The 16070-nt window shown below is 38.3% G+C and overlaps 1 protein-coding gene across 7 annotated transcripts in view; it reads left to right on the top strand.

Annotated features, from left to right (window-relative positions):
* The first annotated feature begins 265 nt into the window (after positions 1-265).
* The window catches only part of PRMT9 (protein arginine methyltransferase 9), a 28952-nt gene continuing 13147 nt past the window's right edge, over positions 266-16070 (top strand). For 3 of the 7 annotated variants that reach the window (XR_012158584.1, XR_012158588.1, XM_073341302.1), the window contains exons 1-9: positions 266-561; positions 1455-1508; positions 2076-2276; positions 2824-2972; positions 4795-5031; positions 6002-6169; positions 9262-9364; positions 14778-14884; positions 15300-15492. Coding sequence is in view for 1 of the 7 variants with exons in the window: in XM_073341302.1 (XP_073197403.1) it covers positions 1503-1508; positions 2076-2276; positions 2824-2972; positions 4795-5031; positions 6002-6169; positions 9262-9364; positions 14778-14884; positions 15300-15492 (1164 nt within the window). In the remaining 6 variants the exon portion in view is untranslated. Of the gene's footprint in view, positions 562-1328; positions 1510-2066; positions 2277-2823; positions 2973-4794; positions 5032-6001; positions 6170-9261; positions 9365-14777; positions 14885-15299; positions 15493-16070 lie in introns of those variants that run through there. The other 4 variants (XR_012158586.1, XR_012158585.1, XR_012158587.1 and 1 more) reach the window with 4 other exon arrangements.

Here is a 16070-nt window from a genome sequence, read left to right as displayed (position 1 = left end):
TCCTATTTGTTAATTTATTGTCCCCACGCCTGAAATCAATTGTAGCCTGAACTTAGCAGGTCCTCGCCGCCTGCCCCACTAGCTCCTGAGCCCTCTCCTGTCCCTGCCTCCGGCTGTCTGACCCCGTGCGGTGACCAGCTCTACTCCCCCCGGCACAGACTGCCCCCTTCACCCCCAGAAGAGCAGAGCGCACCCCACCCCAAGGCAGGGCAGCGGATTCACCAGATGTTACTGAGCATGCTCAGTTCTCCCGCGCATGTTCAGGAACTTCCAGGCTGCCCATCGCGTTGGGTGGCGCAAAGTGACGTCACGCCGGCCGGGTGAGCGGCGGCGCGCGCAGCGGCTTCACTGGCTTCACTTTTGCGCGTGGGCGATCGCGGTGCTGAGACGTGTGCGGCCTCCTGGGCGACCCGGCGTCGAACCCCGTGGTTGTAGCTGCGAGGCAGGGTCTCCGCCCGGCGCCAAAATGGCGGCCCCTGGCTGGCGTGTCCGTCGCCGGCTCCGGAGCTGTGTTGTGGGCCGAGCCGTAAGCAGCCAGGCCCTGCCGGAAGGATCGCTGAGGTGACCAGTCCTCATATCCCGCTCCCCACCGCCGCCATGTGTTACACCTCGTCCCGTCTCCTGGATCGCTCTCAGCCATGTCCCCACCCATCCCCACTGCCCTGGGTTGCTTTTTCCCGGACAGGAGCTCGTCTCCCCTGTCGCAGGCACGGGTTCCTCAGATCGGGGTGCGTCTGCCCCTTACCCCCCACCCCCCCCACACACACTCATTCCCTCACAGTGCTTCTGCTCCCCCGTATACCCGCATTCCTTCACAGAGGGGGTACATATGCTCATTTTGTCACAGAGAGGGTACATCTTTGTCTCGTATGCCCCGGCACTCAGGGCATTTTTAAAGAATAAATACAAAAATAAAAGGAAGTGGCCACTGTGCCCATTTAATGTAGGCAGTACAAGTAGTTGGAGGATCCCTGTAGCGTGGGTGCCAAGCAGACGTAAAATAGAACAAACAGGTACTAAGGCAAATTGTTTTCCCTCAGGGTTTGGCAGAAAGGAAATCCCACCAGCCAGATACATGTGAAAATGCTTCTGCACAAAGTGCATGGATGTCAACATGTTGCTGTTGCAGCTTTTCCTGTGTCTGGCACTCATTTCCTCCAATAGGAACAATATTCCCCCCCCCAAAGAGCTGATCAGCAGATGTTTATATTGGTATTGGTATATCCATCATCTGAACTTTTCTCTTACAGTTCTGTTTTCCCCTTAGTTAAGCCATCTCTTCAGATAACTGTATCATGTCATATCTGTGTCATACTCATCTTACATAGGTAGATGGAATTACATAACTGAAGAATAGTTGATGAACTTTCATGTGGATTACTGTTATTTCTTTGTGGTGTAATACATCTTGAGAACATCTCTGCTGAGAACTTGCTTTCTGTATTATCTTTCAGTCCTGGGATATAGTCTGAAAATCCTGAAGGCAGGACCAGGACCTATATATGGAAGTAAGCATTTAAAATTACAGGGGACACTATTTCACAAAATGTGGTATAAGATTATACACAAATTCCTATGATATTTTAACATTTTATTGTTTTGGAAAAAGTTGTCATAACTTGTTGCTCTTAGATGTTAACTACAAAGTAGATTGTCCTCCTTAGTATCACTTTATGGAGACTATTTTTTCTGAGTATATATTATGCCAGCTGTATTACTGAAAAAGTTTAATTGTAATTTTTGTGGGTAGTTAAGCATGAAATTCTGTGTGTATATATGAGTTTATAAAAACAAGTTGATCCTCCAGAGACATGCTAAAAGGTTTTCAAAAGTTTAGCAGAAAAAGTTGTGCAGTTTTAGGCCTTGTAAAGGTTTTTACACGTTTAACAGTGGAACTACTCAGAATGTGTAAAGTTAAGCACATCTGCAACTCTTTGTAGGACCGGGGGGGGGGGGGGGGCCTTCACTGCATACTAGAATTTTAAAATATTTTACTGTTACTTTTATTTGCTAGTTACAATTACTCTAGGATAAGATTTTTTTTTTCCTTTATTTTTGTTTATGGGAATGCACAGTTAATTTTCTTCAAAATGCCCAACTCTAATGCCAAATCTCATCGTGGCCACCCAGGTGGTCAGGAAGCTGGCAGACGTGAGCTGGTTTCCAGATCTTTACAGAGTGCTCAGCATTGTCTGGAAAATCAGGATTTTGGAACTGCATATGCCCACTATCTCCTGGTACTAAACCTAGCATCTGAGCTAAAAAGTGATGTCAGGGTGAGTGCTTTTTGAATTATTTTAGACAGTCCAAACTCAATTATATTTTTTTCACTCTTAAGAACTTTCTAATGAACAGATGTTGCTTTTATTTTGTATGTAACTTATTTTGAAGAATGGACAGGAGAATTAAAGAGAAACATAGCAGTGTTATGGATGACCCCATAATTTGGTTAACGAGAGCTGTTTGTGCTTGAGGGATAGGATTTGATTCATTTAATCTTAAAAGCTGAGTGAATTTAGGATTTTGTAAAAATGAGGTTCTATTACAACTGGCTTGCACTGCACAAACTTTCTACATACAGCTCTGTAACATGTTACGCTGTGCGCTGATTAGTGGTAAGGGTAGCTGGACGACTAGGAAGAGACTACCTCACTGGAGAACCTAAGTGAGCCTCCCAGCATTATGTGCTGTTAAGGAAATAACTGTGCTCATGTTCATTTCAAGACTAATTTCATACTACCTCCTCTGAAGTTTCCAGTGTCTTCAATTCACCGCTTTTGATATGCATATTACTGATTTAGCAATGTTTGCGTCACTTTTCAGGAAACTTTCCAGTTTACCCTCTTCAAATGGGCTGAAGAGCTAGCTTCTCTTGCACGGATTCAAGATTTATTTAACTGCTATGAGCAGGCCCTGGAACTGTTTCCTAATGATGAAATAATATGTAATAGTATGGGGGAACATCTCTTCAGGTTGGTAGTAATCTATATTCAATTTTTTTTTTAGATGCACTATTTATTATTAGGTTTCAGAGGAGCAGCCAGCTTAGTCTGTATTCTCAAAAAGAAAAGGAGTACTTGTGGCACCTTAGAGACAAACAAATTTATTTGAGCATAAGCTTATGCTCGAATAAATTTGTTAGTCTCTAAGGTGCCACAAGTACTCCTTTTCTATTTATTATTAATTAGTAATAAACATATAAGGATCTGATTCAGCTTTGCTGAATAGGGGTATCTTTGAGCCTGGGCACAATGTTAAGTATGTAATACTGAATTTCAAATCTGTTAAATCAATATAAATATATGTGCAGTAGCCACTGCTTAAACATACTATTCAATCCTAAGAAATGCATTTGGTCTTTAAAAATAATAATAAAAAAATACTGCCTTTTAAATGTCATTTACCAGCTCACGCAGTAGTTATTTAATAAAAAATTAGACCAGAATGTTTGAAAGCCAGTGTGAAGGCTGTAGTTTTGGGTAATTTAATTTTTGTAAGTGGTTATGTTCCACGTTTCTGTAGGTGTTATGAAGATCCTCTACCTCTACTCTGTTCTGTTCCTCCTAAAGATCCCACATTACAACCAGTTCAGATAAAAGAGGGCTGGTTCAGAATATGAATACCCTGTAAATTCCCTCTTCTTGATTGGTTTGAGCCTTAGTCTTTGTTTAACAATATAAGGCATTTCCCTTCGCTGTGCAGTCCCTAAAAGGTGCTGCACATGCTGCCCCCACAGTGCTTCAAGTTCCTGCCAGCGTGGTATGTTAGAATAGGACCTGGCCTTGAAACCTTAATTCCTAACTAGAAATCCAGATCCCTTCTATTAGAGTGGTCCGCTTTGATTCTCTTTTTTCTAAATAAAGAGCAAAAAACCCCTTCTGACTATATTTTCCTTGCATTTTTTTTAAACTTTAAAAATGTTCAATTTTTAATTGTTCCCGGATTGAGAATTTCAGCCCAGAGCAATATTTTATGGTAATTATAATCTTCTTAAAATTGTGATCTAATGGAAACACTGGTAACTCAAGCTGTGACAATTTGATATGAGCTGTGATGTCATACATTACACCTGAATTGGGTAAAATCTTACTTTGCTTTGATTTTTGGAGTTTTGACATGTCTCCATTCTGGCTTGCATTTCTGATTCACCGTTGCTGTTTTTATCGTGCAAATAATCCTTATAAGACGCCAATTGTTTTACTGCGGCAAAGTCATGGATGAAATAGAGAGGTAGAAGTAGAGTACAATAAATGATACATTTTATGTATTTTTGCATTTTAAATCACTGAGGGTAGTACCATAAATCTTACTTTGTAAAGATAACTTCATCCTTTTTGACACAGAACTACCATATCACTGGTTAAGGAACTTAAGTTTATATCCTTAAAATGTAAAAACATAGGGACTTTGTGCAGTAGTGTTTCATAACTCAATTTTAGCCAAGTACATTGCTTGGTTTTCTAGTGAAAACATTATTTTGTAAAGGGATCTTTCTCTGAAACAGTCTTGTAAATGAAAAATTATTATTTTCAACCCTCTTAAATTATTTAGAGCTCACTTTTTTTTATCGTTTGTCCAAGGTGTACCTCTCTCTCATATATAAAGACATAGCCCTTAAAGCAAAATAGCTTTCAAATTGTGACTATAACAGTTATTAAAAACAACACTACTTAACAATTCAGTAATGAATGTCTAAAAATGTGATTTTTTCCCCCCCTAATCTTCAGGTTTCAGATATCTGGCAACCAACTGCATACTTCCTGCTTATTATTTATTTGTCATTTTTACTATTAGAATGGGCTTTAGAGATGAAGCAGCTGGATATTTCCACAAAGCACTGAAGCTAAACCCTGACTTTGCTGATGCAAAGGAGAATTTTTACCGTGTTGCAAACTGGCTGGTAGAACGTTGGCACTTTATCATGCTTAATGACACCAACAGGAATCTGATTTACCAGAAAGCAATTCAGAAGGTGGTCCACTCTGGTTGCAGAACTGTTCTAGATATTGGAGCAGGAACAGGAATACTGAGGTTTGTCATAAAATGCATGTTTAATGTAAACTATATTAATATAAATATACTTTCTTTTTAGCAGTCATTGTCATGTACATTTAAATTATCTTCTGTAAAAAAACCTGAAAATTAATTTTCATATATTAAAACAAAGCTTAATGAAGGAAAGACATAACTAAAGTTGTTATTGTGAAGTGAGTACCTAGAACTGCTTCACTAATGGTATGTCTGGTATCCATATGCTAATTTAATATATGTTCATTCAGTGACAATGTTGAATTGGAAAACATACCTTGTAGAGATAAACTAAACAAATTGGGCTCCTGGAGTCTTAACAGAAAGATGGTTAAGGAGTGATTTGGTCACAGTACATAAGTACCTATGTGAGGAAGAAAAAGTTGATAATGGGCTCTTCTATGTAACAGATAAAGGTTTAGTAAGATTCAATGGCTGGAAGCTGAAGCTAGACAAATTCAAACTGGATGTAAGGTGCAAATTTTTAACAATGAGCATAATTAACCAATGAAACATCTTATCAAGGACTCTGGTGGATTCTCCATCACTCGCAATTTTTAAATCAAGACTGGATGTTTTTCCTAAAAGATATGCTCTAGTTCAAACAGGAATTAGTTCAGGGAAGTCCTGTGGCCTTATACATGAGGTCAGACTAGATGATCACAGTGGTCCCTCTGGTTTTATAGTGTATGAATTACTGCCTTCATGTCAGACATATTATCTTTGTAGTAGTTCTGGACAAACTATACTGCTGATAATACAGTGTATACTGGGAAAATCTGATATCCACCCAAGTGCTATAGTTTGTATTAGTACTGATATCAGGTACTAGTATTAAGAATATGAAATAAATGCTACAGTAAATGTAAATATACTTAAAACAAAATTCAGACTTTTCTTACCTTTAATAATTTCTAATTGAAACTTTGACAAGAATAAACTAATTCCTATGGTGATTTCTGTTATTTTGCAGTATGTTTGCCAAGAAGGCTGGAGCACCTTGTGTCTATGCCTGTGAGTTGTCGAAGACCATGTATGAACTTGCTTGTGATGTGGTAGCAGCAAATAATATGGAAGGAGAAATCAAACTTCTCCATATGAAGTCTCTTGATATAGAAATTCCAAAGCACATACCTGAAAGGTAGCTTAAAATAGCCTACTGTGATATCTTTTTAATTCAGTTTTGTTTATGCAAGTGGAGAAAAACTGCACAATGTAACATACTCACTAGAAAATAGAAACTAATTGTTTATTGAGATGGTATTTAAAAATTCTCACACAATTTGTCTGTTAGATTAATATTTCTCTGTCATAGAAGGCCGTATTTAACTATATCGCAAGTAATGTTTAACTGTTCATTAGAGTAAACTTCATTCATTCAAACCATTTACCTACCAGGTAAAGCATTTGGGACAGACAAACCTGAAAGGAGACAAAAAGAGGAAAAAAATAGAACAATAATACAGTCAGTTAGGTCAGTGTCTGGTTGTCAGTTAGGGGTTTTTCTCCTCCTGTTCTTGGACATTTTTTGGCAGTATCTTTTGTGTGTGTGCTGTCAGGACTGGTAAGTCTGGTTAGCTCTCTAGGTCCATTCATTTGCAACAATGTCAGACCATTATTTAATGACAGGTTCTTTACATCCTAAAGGTAACAGGAGAATAATTTTACATCATTATCTTTCAGATTAGTTCCAATATAGACATCTACAAACAGTAGGCGTTTCAAGTCCACAGTTCCAAGAAATTATTGTCCTAGAGATTTTACAAAAGCTTAACTACTTAGTCAAGGGGGAAAAAAAGCTAATTCTAGATTCTGCAAAGTGCTACATCAATTGACTCTTCACCTCTTTGGATCACTTTCTAATGGCTTGATCCTAAAAATAAGTTTAGGGGGATAAAGCAAAAGGAAAAGATGGAACCAAGTCCAGTATAAATATGGGATGAATATCTATGATTTCGAAAGGTTCAGTTGTCTACTAAGTTTAAAATCTATCACATATTTTTTTTAGGTGCAGTGAGAAGATAAATTACCATACCAGGTTAAACCGAAGACTTCAGAGTAATTTGTGTTTTAAAAATTTAGCTTTGTATCTTCAAAATGATTATTCAGTTGGTGTTTCTCAAAATATATATAGTTCACTGCTAGAGTAATCTTAATGTGATTAATGGATTCCAAAGCCAGAAGGGACCACTGTGATCATCCAGTCTGACTTCCTGTATACCACAGCCCATAGAACTTCTCCAATATAATTCCTTTTGAACTAGAGAATATCTTTTAAAAAACCAACATACAATCTTGCTTTAAAATTAGCAAGTGATTGAAAATCTACCACAACTCTTGGTAGGCTGTTCCAATTGTTAATTATCCTCACTGTTAAAAATTTAGGCCTTATTTCCAATTGGAATTTGTCTAGCTTTAGATTCTAGCCATTGGATTGCCATTGGACACAATGGCAATTGGTGGACTTGCATCCTAGAAGTTTGACATCTTTGTTTCTTTTGAGAGACTTTTATACTTAAGAAAACTTTCAAGTTTACCATGCTTAAATACAAATTGTTTTTTTCACATTTTTAATAACTTTTTAGCCATATTTTCTAATTACCAAATATGTTTACATGTGTAATTTGCTCCAGTACATCTTGTACTTAATTCTGCAATTAATTATAATGTCAAGTTTGGAAGATCTCGCTGATTTCTGTGGTAGGTCTGAGATGCCATAAACAAAGGATTTTAACTTCACTACTCAAAGGAAATCTGTTGTATTCAGGAGTGAGACAAGATTTAAGGGTATCCGCACATGAGGTGGACATTTCTTACTTGGTGGCCTCTAGGAGGTTGGTGGGGAATTGCCCTTGTGCAGATCCTCCACCCCGACGTTGGAGAAGTTTAAGCAGCACAGAGGGCTGCTTTAGACACTGGGCTGAAGTAATTATCTGCAGGGCCATGTGACAACTGCTCCAAGTGGATTCTAGTTCTGACACATTTCTCCCACCCCCCATTCCTCTGCGAAGCACCTCACACTGGTTGCTGACAGCTGGCACAATGATTTCATCCTTAGCAAGTTCAGGTTCTCTGGTAGCTTTCAGAAAAGGACATCAGCATCTTTTTGTTCAGTTCATAAGATTTCTAATTTTGGTAATTTTATCTTGTTTTTATTCACACTTAAATGTATTCATGTAGCATCAGTATGTTTTCAGCTTTATTTTCTGTTTTTGCTTTGAAAGGTGTATTTATTTATTTTCTTTAAAATTGTCCTCTCATCTTTATTGCTAGTATGTCCTTTTGTACAGTTATGGGTTAAATAATAGTATCACTTTAACCAAATTATAATGTATTTAAAAAGCTTTGTTGATTAGGCTACTGAGTCCACTCAGCATCCCAGAAAGCACAATGTAACTGTTGCAGTTGGCAAACCACAGTTTGACTTAGCATTTTAGTTTTCAGCACATCTGGTTAAGAGTTGTTTTCAAATGGGATGCTTCTGGGGAGCTGTAAGTTTAAACCTCAGAAATCTATTAAAGGGTTGCTGGTATAGACTCAGCACTATTTTAGTGATGCTTATTCGTCATTTCAGCCCTGCTGCTGTTGGTAGTATTGAGATTTAAGATTAATCCAAGATTAATATAGGTGCCTTAGTTTTTAGTCTCAGATTACTAATTTAAAGGTAATATGTGCGCACTAATCTCTTTCATGTCCTGCTTAGAAGTTGTATTTAAAGTATAACTATAAAATTGCACTGTTTGCATGCTTTAACTTAATACATAACAAGCTGATGATAGAGCAAAAATTTTATGGAATCTCCTTCAAGTGCTAATCACTGTTGAATTTATTTTACATGTAAGCTTGTGTTCTGGGATATGATCTGCCATATTTCAAGTCTGTTTGAAAGGTCCTATTTATTTTTATGTTTGTCTTGGGTTCTTCCCATACCTAATGATTCCTAAGCATTGTCTGGAAAGTTTCATGGAAAATTTTTGCTCATTGTTTATGCTCATTGTTTAAATAACTTGTTATAACAACAACTTAAAATATGTCCCTCTGCTGGATGTGTTTTGCTTTTCACTTACATGAATTAATACTTTAGTAGCACAGCTTTTTATCAACATTTGCTGCCTCTAGATTCAGTTTACATTTGTATTTTATTTTAAAAGGTGTGACTTCTAGCAGAAATTTGTAATGCCCATTACCATCTCATAACTGTAACTACCTTTTCTTAAAAACAATTTTTCATAGGGTTTCCCTGGTTGTCACAGAAACGGTAGATGCAGGTTTGTTTGGAGAAGGGATTGTGGAGAGTTTGATACATGCTTGGGAGCATTTGCTTTTACAACCAAAGGTAGGTGATATATTCAGATACTTATAAATCAGAACCACATTGAAACATACATACATAACACATCCTTATTATGAATGTTCCACTCTTTCTAATGCTTAAACAATTGATGCTTTATTTCTAAATTTGAGTTACATTAGTGCTTGTGAAAGTGAGATTTGACAGCCTTGTTGGCAGAAGTACTGTATCGTGCCTGTTATATGTGAGTAGACAAGCTGTGACAATGCGCCTTGTGAATGACACTGCCTTATCAATGTTTTTCAACACTAACCTGGCAGGAGCAGTGTAAGGAGGGTAATTCAGTCTTTATGGCTCTTCAGTCCTTGACCTCTGTGTCTATCAGTGATGCCGATTATGATGACTTTTGTGTTGTGGACACTTGTCTATTGCAAACCAGACTGAAATCTATTAATTTAATATTAAGACACAAAACAGCTGTCAGAAGGCCATGCAGTCAGTAGAGATCTAGGCTGGATTTGAAACAGCAGCCTAGAAAGAAAAGGCTTCTAGTCTCTAAGGTGCCACTGGTACTCCTTTTCTTTTTGCAAATACAGACTAACACGGCTGCTACTCTGAAACCTGTTCACTGTGACTGAAACCAAAATCACCTCATATGCAATTAATAAAAACTAGTATGCATCTGCTTCTAACACTAGAGGGCATTCTGTTACCAATCTGTTAAATCTTCCATTTCACCCTTATTTTATATTTAATAATTCCTTGGTGATTAATTTGAAAAGCTGGAAGATGCCACTGCATCTTTTTTGGGGGATGGGGGTGTAGGAAGGGGGAAGTTGCTAGATGCATCTTGCCTTTAAGACTATGTAAATGTAACTCCTCCCTCCCCCCCAAAAAAACAAAAACACCTCTACTTTTTATTATCTGTGTCTGATAAACTTCTGTTTAGGTCTCATGAAATAAAGGGATGCAGTTTGTGAAAAGTTACAGGATCTAGTTCCTTCTTTCACGTTTTCCTCCCAAACAAAAAGAAGATTACCTTAAAATCACCATCTAGGTGAAGGGTTTTTTATCTGCTGTATTAGACTGAAATTGATGACCTCTAGTATTATGAAACAGGAATAGTTTGATCTATTCATTATGCATGTTTTTAGCTAACTTGTATTCCTTCAAGTTAGGATCAAATACAGGGTTTAAAATTACACAAGAAAATACAATGAACTGTCACACACAACTGGTGTGTAAATAATTGAAAGCTTATGTGTAGCTCCATGAGAGGGTAGTTTTAGATGTACTGAAACATAAGAATTATTTATGAGGTTACTTCTTTCGATTCACCCTCTTTCTGCCATGTCTGTGTTTTCATTTGGTGAGTTTATATTTATTGATCAGCAGCTTGTTTATGTTGAGACAGTGAAGAGAGAAAAAAGACAATAAAGAGAAAGCCAACCTATATCTAAAATACAAAGACTTGATTAGAACAAGATAAGTAAGTGAGGCCAAACAGCAAAAATTAAGATGTTTGTACACCAATGCGAGGAGCCTAGGTAACAAAATGGAGGAACTAGAGCTACTGGTGCAGGAAGTGAAACCAGATATTATAGGGATAAGAGAAACATGGTGGAATAGTCGTCATGACTGGACTACAGGTATTGAAGGGTATGGGCTGTTTAGGAAAGACAGAAATAACGGTAAAGGTGGTGGAGTAGCATGTATATCAATGATGAAGTAGAATGTAAAGAAATAAGAAGCGATGGAATGGATATGACAGAGTCCATCTGGGCAAAAATTACATTGGGGAAGAAAACTATTAGAGCCTCCCCTGGGATAGTGCTTGGGGTGTGCTATAGACCGCCGGGATCTAATTTGGATATGGATAGAGCCCATTTTAATATTTTTAATAAAGTAAATACTAATGGAAACTGTGTGATCATGGGAGACTTTAACTTCCCAGATACAGACTGGAGGACAAGTGCTAGTAATAATAAGAGGGCTCAGATTTTCCTAGATGTGATAGCTGATGGATTCCTTCATCAAGCAGTTGCTGAACCGACTAGAGGGGATGCCATTTTAGATTTGGTTTTGTTGAGTAGTGAGGACCTCACAGAAGAAATGGTTGTAGGGGATAATCTTGGCTCAAGTGATCATGAGCTAATTCAGTTCAAACTGAACAGAAGGATTAACAAAAATCTGCAACTAGGGTTTTTGATTTCAAAAGGGCTGACTTTCAAAAATTAAGGAAATTAGTTAGGGAAGTGGATTGGACTGAAGAATTTATGGATCTAAAAGTAGAGGAGGCCTGGGATTATTTTAAAACAAAGCTGCAGAAGCTATCGGAAGCCTGCATCCCAAGAAAGGGGAAAAAAGTCATAGGCAGGAGTTGTAGACCAAGCTGGATGAGCAAGCATCGAAGAGAGGTGATTAAGAAAAAGCAGAAAGCATACAGGGAGTGGAAGAAGGGAGGGATCAGCAAGGAAAGCTACCTTATTGAGGTCAGAACATGTAGGGATAAAGTGAGACAGGCTAAAAGTCAAGTAGAGTTGGACCTTGCAAAGGGAATTAAAAGCAATAGTAAAAGGTTCTATAGCCATATAAATAAGAAGAAAACAAAGAAAGAAAGAAGTGGGACAGCTAAACACTGAGGATGGAGTGGAGGTCAAGGATAATCTAGGCATGGCCCGATATCTAAACAAATACTTTGCCTCAGTCGTTAATAAGATTAAAGAGGATCTTAGGGATAATGGTAGCATGACAAATGGGAATGAGGATATGGAGGTAGACATCACCATATCTGAGGTAGAAGCGAAACTCAAACAGCTTAATGGGACTAAATCGGGGGGCCCAGATAATCTTCATCCAAGAATATTAAAGGAATTGGCACATGAAATTGCAAGCCCATTAGCAAGAATTTTTAATGAATCTGTAAACTCAGGGGTTGTACCGTATGATTGGAGAATTGCTAACATAGTTCCTACTTTTAAGAAAGGGAAAAAAAGTGACCCGGTTAACTATAGGCCTGTTAGTTTGGCATCTGTAGTATGCAAGATCTTGGAAAAAATTTTGAAGGAGAAGGTAGTTAAGGACATAGAGGTAAATGGTAAATGGGACAAAATACAACATGGTTTTACAAAAGGTAGATCGTGCCAAACCAACCTGATCTCCTTCTTTGAGAAACTAACAGATTTTTTTAGACAAAGGAAACGCATTGGATCTTATTTAGCTAGATTTCAGTAAGGCGTTTGATACCATGCCACATGGGGAATTATTAGTTAAATTGGATAAGATGGGGATCAATAGGAAAATTGAAAGTTGGATAAGGAATTGGTTAAAGCTGAGACTACAACGGGTCCTACTGAAAGGTGAACTGTCAGGCTGGAGGGAGGTTACCAGTGGAGTTCCTCAAGGATCGGTTTTGGGACCAATCTTATTTAATCTTTTTATTACTGACCTTGGCACAAAAAGTGGGAGTGTGCTAATAAAGTTTGCGGATGATACAAAGCTGGGAGGTATTGCCAATTTAGAGAAGGACAGGGATATCCTACAGGAGGATCTGGATGACCTTGTAAACTGGAGTAATAGTAATAGGATGAAATTTAATAGTGAGAAGTGTAAGGTCATGCATTTAGGGATTAATAACAGGAATTTTAGTTATAAACTAGGGACGCATCAATTAGAAGTAACGGAGGAGGAGAAGGACCTTGGAGTATTGGTTGATCATAGGATGACTATGAGCTGCCAATGTGATATGGCCGTGAAAAAAGCTAATGCGGTCTTGGGATGCATCAGGAGAGGTATTTCCAGTAGGGATAAGGAGGTTTTAGTACCGTTATACAAGGCACTGGTGAGACCTCACCTGGAATACTGTGTGCAGTTCTTGTCTCCCGTGTTTAAGAAGGATGAATTCAAACTGGAACAGGTACAGAGAAGGGCTACTAGGATGATCTGAAGAATGGAAAACTTATCCTGTGAAAGGAGACTCAAGGAGCTTGGCTTGTTTAGCGTAACCAAAAGAAGGATGAGGGGAGATATGATTGCTCTCTATAAATATATCAGAGGGATAAATACCGGAGAGGGAGAGGAATTATTTAAGCTCAGTACCAATGTGGACACAAGAACAAATGGATATAAACTGGCCATCAGGAAGTTTAGACTTGAAATTAGATGAAGTTTCTAACCATCAGAGGAGTGAAGTTTTGGAATAGCCTTCCAAGGGAAGCAGTGGGGGGAAAAGACCTATCTGGCTTCAAGATTAAACTCGATAAGTTTATGGAGGAGATGGTATGATGGGATAACATGGTTTTGGTAATTAAATATTCATGGTAAATAGGCCCAATGGCCTGTGATGGGATATTAGATGGGGTGGGATCTGAGTTACCCAGGAAAGAATTTTCTATAGTGTCTGGCTGGTGAATCTTGCCCATATGCTCAGGGTTTAGCTGATCGCCATGTTTGGGGTCAGGAAGGAATTTTCCTCCAGGGCAGATTGGAAGAGGCCCTGGAGGTTTTTCGCCTTCCTCTGTAGCATGGGGCACGGGTCACTTGCTGGAGGATTCTCTGCATCTTGAAGTCTTTAGACCACGATTTGAGGACTTCAGTAGCTCAGACACAGGTGAGAGGTTTTTCGCAGGAGTGGTGGGTGAAATTCTGTGGCCTGCGTTGTGCAGGTCAGACTAGATGATCATAATGGTCCCTTCTGACCTAAATATCTCTGAATCTAAGTATGGAAAAGAAATATTTGAGAAAAAGTATGCAGTTGATACAAGAGAAACAACCAATGCTGAAAGATAGGTGGTAAAAGTAAAGTATTTTTAAAATATATATTGAAGCTATCAAATTAATTACTGGGAAGTAGCAAAATAAACAGGGGATAGACTGATAAAATCACATTGGAGAGCATGACTTATTAGAAACTATCAGAATTCATATATAATACAGATTGGCATTATTGAGAAATAAGGAGTTATGGAAAAATATTACTTTACAGTTAAGCCTGGAAATGAAAATGGGATATTTGTCAGGCAGATACATTAGGAAAAAACAAAAAATACTACCTCCTAGTGAGTGACCCTTTAATCAATTTGTTGTGATCAAAGTGTATGCAAAGAAAAGGTCACTGTGGATGCAACAATATCAAAAGAGCATTTGAAAGGCTTTGGGAAATGAAAAAATTGGGAAAATAACTACAACTTCTAGACTTTTCATCCTTCAGTGTATATATAGTATACAATTGGCTGTTTTTTCAAGAAAAAGGAATAATTTAATTCACTACATTTGCACAAAAAATTGAATTGACTGCAATTACAAAAATAAATTAAAAACGTCATTAGTCTTGAGAATATTTATTAAAGTTTTTGAGATAATAATGAATGACAGAGAAATAAAAAACTTAAACTCAGCAGTACCAGTAGAAATAGGTCTTCATCTCATTGTGCCATCTTATTTATTTACATTTTCACAGCCTAAAAATCAAGACATTGGTACAGAAGACTATGGTCAAGTTATTCCTGCAGGTGCTATTGTATTTGGGATGGCAGTGGAATGCAAAGAGATACGCAGACATCACAGGTGTGTTTATACTTTGACAGGATTTGGAGCTCACATTTGACCGATTTAGGAAAAGAAATGTGATCAATTTAAACAAAAAGGAAATATTTTTTATTTTCCATTCACTTAACACAAATATTTGTATGTATTATTGTGTGTGTAGTTAAATGAGACCACCAACTTAAGCAGCTGTGCAAAGTATGAACAGAATTTCTGTATGGTTGAGTGACTGAGCTGGTACTGATTAACTTTTAGGTCTGTATTTAACTCCTGAAAGAGATGTATGTTTAATATTCCAGGAACAGCTACCAACAATGTCTGTTATCACACTACGCACTCAATATGTTCAGTGTTCAAGGGGAAGGACTGTGTTTAAGCTTTGATTCATCTGATTTAGGCTTGTTTGTGGTTTTCTTCCTCCCTGCTCCCCCCCTAGGGTGGGAGTACAAGAAGTTGCCTGTGTGCATTTGGCAGAAACAGTGGAGTTCTGTAGTCCAACACGTGCTTCTGTGAACTCAGAGGAAACTATTGAACCTTACACCACAGAAAAACTCAGTAGAGTTCCTGGGGGTTATATGCCACTGACAGAACCCTTTCAGGCCATGACAGTGGATTTCAACAATCTGGAGGTAATGATTTCTTCACTGTCTTACATCCTAAAAACAAACAAACAGAAAACCTGTAGAGCAGCTGATGCAGAGCCAAAAATCTGGCTTGTCTCTAAGGGTATTTATTCATTTCCGTTAGGTTGGGTGATAGTTATCTGAGTATGAGCACCCAGATTAGCCTGTGCTGGGTGTGAATAGCCACTCTGCAGAGCCGTACCTGAGTTAGTGTGCTCACTGGGGCTGCACTCACCCACGTGCATCATTAGGACTTCTGGGGGTATATCTCATGTTTCCTTGTGCTGCAGTGAATTATAGAAGAACTTGTCTGTCCTTCTAGGAGGGAATTGTAGGAAAGGTGTTGGAGGACTGTCCGCACTCAAGTGATTTAGCTGCATTCTCACTGCAAAGTGAACAGGTTACCAGTCTGAGTGAAAGTGGCACCTGAGCTCTTGGCTGTAGCCCCAGTTAGGCCAGCTGGTCTGGGTTGAAAGCACCAGTAAACTTGGGTGAGGGGGTTTTGTGTGTGAACAGAAGTAGACACAGGGATAATATCCAAGAAATATCCTGAGGTAACTCTGCGGTAAAGACACCCTAAGTAA

Source organism: Lepidochelys kempii, chromosome 4, assembly GCF_965140265.1.
Source record: "Lepidochelys kempii isolate rLepKem1 chromosome 4, rLepKem1.hap2, whole genome shotgun sequence".
NCBI lineage: Eukaryota > Metazoa > Chordata > Testudines > Cheloniidae > Lepidochelys > Lepidochelys kempii.
The sequence above is the reverse complement of the archived record's forward strand: the minus strand, read 5'-3'. Positions and strand labels throughout refer to the sequence as shown.